Below are 7,123 nucleotides of genomic sequence, written 5' to 3' on the forward strand. Positions count from 1 at the left end.
GTGGAGGGGGCGGAGGGAGGGCGGCCTCGGGCTGCGCCACGCAGTCGGATGCTGCTCCCCGGTCCCCTGCCCCCTCCGCGCCCGCCGGCCCTCCGCCCTGCCGGTGGCCCGCGAGGCACCAGGTAGGCAGAGCTGGACAGCTCCTGCTTTGATCTCCGGGCTCCAGTCCCTTCTACAGCTGCCCGGCTGCCCGGAGATCTGAGAACTCTGCCCACGTCGGTGTCAGCAGAGCTCTCCGACGTGTACAGAAGTGTTTCCAAACTTGGGAAGGGCGGGGGAGGGCCGGGGGAGATGGGGAGGGCGGAGGTATGCAGACAGCGAGTCAGAGTTTCCCCTTGAAAGCCTCAAAAGTGTCCACGTCCTCAAAAAGGATGGAACCAATTTAAGAAGCCAGCCCCGTGGCCACGTCCCTCCCCCCTCCGCTCCCTCCTCTGCGCCCCCGCAGTCTCCTCCCAGCTGTGGCTGCCCGGGCCCCCAGCCCCAGCCCTCCCATTGGTGGAAGCGCTTTTGGAAGCACCCTCGGGCCAGAGAAACTTTGGCCGTATAAATAGGGCAGATCCGGGCTTTATTATTTTAGCACCAAGGCGGCAGGAGGTTTCGGCGAAGTTGGAGGTACTCGCCACGACTGTATGCCTGCGCCCGCCAGGTGATACCTCCGCCGGTGACCCAGGGGCTCTGCGACACAAGGAGTCTGCATGTCTAGGTGGTAGACATGCTCAGCTTTGTGGATACGCGGACTCTGTTGCTGCTTGCAGTAACTTCGTGCCTAACAACATGCCAATGTAAGTGCCTTCAGCTTGTTTTGGGCAGTCTGGGAAAGAGGTTAGATGGGTGGGCACCTGGTCTGAAAAGGAAAACCTAACGAAGTTCTAGGTACAGCTTGGAGGGAAGGCTCTCTGGCATGTGGAGAAACGCTGGCATTTATGAGAAACATGGAAAATACTTTAGAAATGAAAACAAAAAAGGCTCGACTCTCGCCAAAAGTTAGGGAACTTTTCTCTCAACTCAGAGTGAACCTGTTAACTTGATCTGGATCCCTCCAGTTAGTGAAGCTCAAAGGGAGCAGAAATCCTTTTCCTTAAGGATGAGATATTAACTGACATGATGAAGGAAGGCAGAGGCCTCAGCCTAAAAGGCCCAAAACTGCACTGATGCCCACCTTGTGAAACTTGAGGCCTGGTTTAGAAAGCCCTTAATTTAGTAATAAAAAAAACTCACCTCCTAAAGGCTTTTCTCTTCTGGGTGTTTTAAGACTGGTCTGGATGATCATGATGATGACGATGATGATGATGATGACGACCACCAGGCGCCCTCTGGAGGGGGACAATGAGAGCACAGGGGGCCAGGGCTTAAGGTTTATGGAATCCCCATTTAAAGACTCCACAGGTTTATACAGAGAATGATCTGCATTTCTCACTGAAGCCAATCCCAATAGCTAGTCAGTGTACCCTGGGAAGAAAAATGGATACATTCTGAAAAGTAAAATTAGCTTCTCATTTCATTACCTGGTCATGGAAATGGTAACATTATTTAGCTAAAATCTGCCCTGCCTTTTGTTGAGCCAGAGTTATCTCTTTAATATGTTCCCAAAGACAGGCATTCTGAACATAGCAAGTTGGGAAATATCAACACTGATCTGAGATTCAGGAGACCCGGTTTTTCCCATGCCAATAATTTATCATGTGACCTTGGGCGAGTCAAACCGAGCCTTTTCTAAAATGCAGGATAGAAATTGGATGGACTCCAAGGCTGCTTTCCAGCTGTAGGTTTTATGACCAGATTTCCATGTTAAGATAGAATGAAGAAAATCAGTCTGGTTTTGCCTTGAAAATGGCTGACTAATTACCAAAGATACTGATTTGATGGGGTAAGAGGGGGATCTGGCCACACCCAACACTCTAAAAGTTTGCTCCACCCACATGCCACGGTGTATTACTGATGCATTTGTGTGTGTATGTGTGTTTTCTCCCTTCATCCACTTTTAGTATACACACTGTGAATGCTAAGGAATAGTTGCATTGAACAAATTCATATTACCAAGTGCATTTTTTTTGTTATGAGATCTGAGGGTGGCAGGGGGAAATAGTTGTCTCCTAGAGAAAAGATGAAAATAGACCTAGGGAAGTTTGAAGGTACAAAGGGCAATTCACCTTCTGATCAACATCCAACTACAGTCTGAATAAAAGTTACCAAACACACATTCTTCAAAGTGGCTCAGTCTGAATAATTAAAAGGCAAATTTCCAAAATCATAAGAACTTCTGTTAATCAAGTCCAGGCATAATTATTCTTCCTACTGATGAACACAATGAAGTAAACATATCATTTTCCTAATTTAAAAGTAATTCTCATAAATTGCCCTTAAATGTCAGTGCTGGATGTGGTCCACCCTCCTGAACTGTGACTGTTGCAGCAGCTGTTCCCACTCCAAATGACACACTTCTTGGCCACCTAATTAAAGCAGTTTTTAGGGGTGATTCATTTTGTTGCCAGCTTGGCCTTATATCCTGTGTTAACCCACAATTTTTATACCGTAGGAGAAGAATTCAGTCTTTAAGGGCTTATAGCAATTATGGCAAAGGGGGAGGATATTCCTTTAGTGTATTTTTCCCATTATTTTCCTAGATCTTTAATCCACAGTTTTTCCATTTATACAGAGCAATTCTTCCTCGGGGACAAAAGTGATACACATTGGTAAAATGACCTTACCTAACTTAAGTGAACCTATTTAAAGCAAAATTTCAGATGTCCGAATGAATCCATTTTCATGGTGACTTATTTGCAAATTAGACCTTTTGAAAAAGGACATTAAGAATGGTACAAACTCTGTAACGTTAATGTTTTAGAAAAAAACTTTAGGTAACGTACGTTCCTAAATTTCCCCCTTTTTAAATTTTTAAGTATCAAAAATTGTCTAAACTAATACAAATTATTTCCTCATCAATATACTGGTTTTGCTCATATTCAGTGATTTGCCTGTGCAATATAGCATCTTAATTACTAAACATTAGAAGTATCCTTTAGACACATTAATATTTCACAGCATTTATAAAGTAGTAAATAATTAACAATTTAATTCAAAATATACTTACATATTAATATTGAAAACAAATCATCCTGCTGATCCCTGCCATAATTTTGACGTGCATAATTTCTAAGTCATTAGAATATTCTTAATAAAAAATACAATTTGTCCTTGAATTAGGTAAGTCAATTTTATAGACTAATATACCCATGTGTTAGTCACTGCTAGTGATCAATGAAATAATACTAATAATTATTTTTTTCTTTCCCCTTTCCTCTATAGCTTTACAAGAGGTGAGTAAAATTACTTTTAGAATTTGTTATTTTAGACTTTGATTGCCTTGGCCCCAGTAATGTCTTCTCTGGGGAAGGCAAAGGAGGCTGTATTGATATTGACCAACTCGAATTTCCAAAATAATCATCAGGAGTTATGGTAGTCAAACCTTTCTGGCTGCCTTAGAAAGTACCCACCCCAATTTCCGAAATGGGCGGGGCTACTGAATAAGACCACCCTAAAACGAACACCCATAAGAAAAGAGAGTAAATTATCCAGTGGAAGTTTGGGTTTTAGCATCAGCTGCTACGAACTAGAAGACTTCACCAAGCTAGAGAATTTTATCACTCCCTTGGAATTATTTGCAAGATTATTATGAACAAATTCTTAGTTCATGAATTGAATTTGAGGCATAATTACAGATAAGTATATATCTGGATTCTATATGTATTTTATTTTATTTATTGGTAAAATTTAAAATTGTGCTTTGAAATATTAAGATAATAGTAATGCAAAATATATATACTCTGTAGGTATGTTTGTACACTACATGGAAATGGGAGCCATTTAAAAACTTATATAATCTTCCTCATAATAATCCTTTACTTATTCTTTTCTAGGCAACTGCAAGAAAGGTAAGAATCCAATACTTCTCCACAGTACCTGAAATGATCAGCGATAACTTGCAATTTAACTAAATTTATGGTACACTACAGAAGGAAAATACTTTGTCAAGATTTTGCCCACATGAATATGCATTAACTAAACATAAAATAAAATAGCTTTGATGTGTAAGATAACAAAGCTTTATTATCTTCCAGAGTCACCTCTAATTATACTTATATTATACAACTGGTGATTTACATACTAAAGGAAAAGAAAAGGCTTGTTTTTGTTCTGGAGATGGAATGAGTATTATGTTAATTATAGGTGATAAACAAAAGTTTATTTTAAAGGGCTTTGACTATATAAATATGCTGTTATCGATGTTACAAAATGATAATTTTATCCACAGAAATCATCTTTCTAAAAATAGTGGTCATAATATTGGCCTAATGCTGGAGACTATAGCCTCCAATCTCCCAGTTTAAAAAAATTACATGTAATTATAATAAAAACAAAATACTTTTGTCTTTTGTATTGTGCCATTTTTATAGCCACTATCTAATAACATTATGGTTAGATCAGCCTTACCAACTAATTATTATCAAGAATGTTTTGCTCATTCACTGGAAATTGCCTAGACATTTATTATTGTGCTGTTTCTACCTTCCTCGTAGGGCCCAACTGGAGACAGAGGACCACGTGGAGAAAGGGTGTGTAATTTTTGAACTGTTAAAGGGCTTTGGCCCATATTTTAATAACTACATATTAGAAACTACAGGAGACTGACAATTTATAAGGATATTATATATCCAAATAATTGCCTACCTTTTAAGCAAATAATGCCTTACAGAAAGTGAATAAGCATTATTATATATAATCAATATTCTTTTTAGGTCAAGATTATCCTTTAAGAAAGTAGAACTATTACAGACAGCCATATTCTTTGCATGGTCTATCTTTCTTTGTTTTTAGTTGACCTGTCTAACACATACATAATGGAAATATATCTACCTACCACCACATGGCCCTTCTCTTTTTAACATGTTTTGTTTGCTTTTCAAGTAAGATCTCTTATCTAAGCTGGGAATAATAGTTAAACAGCAGCCAACAACATGTTTCTGTCTAAATTAATAAATGTACAAGTTAGGCTTGCATTTTATTCATCGTATTCTTAGATCTCCTTGCTATGCTTATGTGGCATGTATAATCACATGGTTTCATTATATGACACTTTCATCAATATATAAATACCTATACCTTGTATCCATCGAGAAGTGCAGACTTAAATGTATTCCACTCAAGCAATCTATTAGAGGTAGGGTTACGTCAGTAAATTACTTTAACAACATAAATGGTGTTAATGGTAGGAAATCTGCAGGATTTTCTACCCTGTGATAAAATAACTATTAACTGTCATATCAATTAATCTGCTTTTCACACATAACATACCAAAACAATTGAGTAAGTTCATCAGTCAGAAACTGACAATCAATATACACAGTACATCACTGTGCACTGTTAACATACATGAATTTATAGCTACAAATTTTAGCTATAATTTTTATCTTCATTTGAATACTGGAGCTCCATTATGAATTAATATCCAATGGCTGACATAGTCCTCTTCCAAGAGGAACTATCCTGTCTTGTGTCTTCTTCAGACACCAGCTACTAAACCTCCTTCTAAAATAGACCCATGTCAATAGTGGCAAATATGGCATTTTAAATTTCCACACCACTTGTACATTCTGACCAACTGATCTTACCACATGTATTCTGAGGTCTCCTTTAGGTTTCTGCGGAGTCTGTCTAACCCTGACTTAATTCACTTTTTACATAACAGGGTCCGCCAGGCCCACCAGGCAGAGATGGTGATGATGGCATCCCTGGCCCCCCTGGTCCACCTGGTCCTCCTGGTCCCCCTGGTCTTGGTGGGGTAAGGTGTCTTAAGTATCCTTAACTTTTAGCTGACTTCAGTTTCTTACACCTGTATTGGAAGAAGATTCATTGTGGAATTTATTTTTAGTAGTTTTAAGGGAGAGTCTGCTATTTGGATATTAGTATAGTATTTTATTTCATTTCTTTGGTTTCTTCATTCAAGATTCTGCTTTGCCCGATCTCTTTGTGAGCCCTTGTCAATTACAGGACAGGTCTTTGTGTTCGCTGAAGGTAGCTGCAGCCCTCGTGACCATTATTTAATTTGGGAATTTAATATCTTTTATCAGTAGGGCACAAATAAGAGGTGTTGCATTATTAAAAAGTTTGATTAGATTGAATTATAAATGAAATCCCTGATCTTAAGCAATTTCACAAACATCCTACTCTTTTTATTCTCCTTGGCTTGAAGTCTACTGAACCAACATTCAAAGCAGTTTTTGGTTTAATTTGCTTGAAACTAATTTGAGAAAAGTACATTTCTCTTTTTCATTAATATCTTCTTTTAGCTTTATGCTTTAACAATGGTATGAGCGCCAAATGGCCTCACTGCAGGAAGGAAAACATATTTGCTTAATTGGTTAGCGCTATGAATCAGAAGCCTGATTCTAACACCCAACTGTACGCCAGTAAAATAAGACCTTTCTCCCCCAAAGATCTTATTATGATTGCTTATCTACTGAGTGCATTAAAAAGCACCTTTCTTAATAGGTCTACCACTGTAAGAGAGATCTTTAACAGTAAAGCTATTACTGTGAACTATTTTTTAAAAGTTTAATCTTCCAAGGGGCATTTTAATTTAATTTTCCTCTAAACTTTAAAACTCTTTATATCCTTTTTGAAACTACAGCAAGAAAAAGGTCTCTTAGTCATTTTGTGTAGTCATGGAGGAGCAGGGCAACAGGTAGAAATATAAAGTTGTTCTCTTGGGTTCTGCTTAATTTATCAGGGGCCCTCACTGACTTTTAAAGTTTAGAAACCTGTCTTCCTCAGTGTACAGGTAGGGGGTGGGGATTTGAGTGAGAGGGTTATCAGGGCAGGAAAAGTTTCAAAAAGAAGGTGGGGAAGCTCCCTATATCAAACTAGGTGTGGACTAAATTTTAAACTTGTATCTCTCCTGAATTTTTAGGAATTTAGCTCAATATGGAAGTCTAAACTAATAATTATGTCAGAAATACTGCTTCCTTTTAAACAACAACAGAAGAATCTTTAGAAGTAGAATGAGAAAATGAACTACATGGCCAATAGTTATTTATTTATATTTATATATATATATATATATATA

General features: G+C 38.4%; 1 protein-coding gene across 3 annotated transcripts in view; it reads left to right on the top strand.

Annotated features, from left to right (window-relative positions):
• Positions 1–249: 249 nt before the first annotated feature.
• The window catches only part of COL1A2 (collagen type I alpha 2 chain), a 36,540-nt gene continuing 29,666 nt past the window's right edge, over positions 250–7,123 (top strand). The window contains exons 1-5 of one of the 3 annotated variants that reach the window (XM_007450642.1): positions 250–782; positions 3,307–3,317; positions 3,918–3,932; positions 4,578–4,613; positions 5,747–5,839. In XM_007450642.1, the coding sequence (XP_007450704.1) occupies positions 713–782; positions 3,307–3,317; positions 3,918–3,932; positions 4,578–4,613; positions 5,747–5,839 (225 nt within the window). In that variant the 5' untranslated portion in view covers positions 250–712. Of the gene's footprint in view, positions 800–3,306; positions 3,318–3,917; positions 3,933–4,361; positions 4,400–4,577; positions 4,614–5,746; positions 5,840–7,123 lie in introns of all 3 variants that reach the window. The other 2 variants (XM_007450643.1, XM_007450644.1) reach the window with 2 other exon arrangements.

This window comes from Lipotes vexillifer, unplaced genomic scaffold (assembly GCF_000442215.2).
Source record: "Lipotes vexillifer unplaced genomic scaffold, Lipotes_vexillifer_v1.1 scaffold172, whole genome shotgun sequence".
Classification (NCBI taxonomy): Eukaryota; Metazoa; Chordata; class Mammalia; order Artiodactyla; family Lipotidae; genus Lipotes; species Lipotes vexillifer.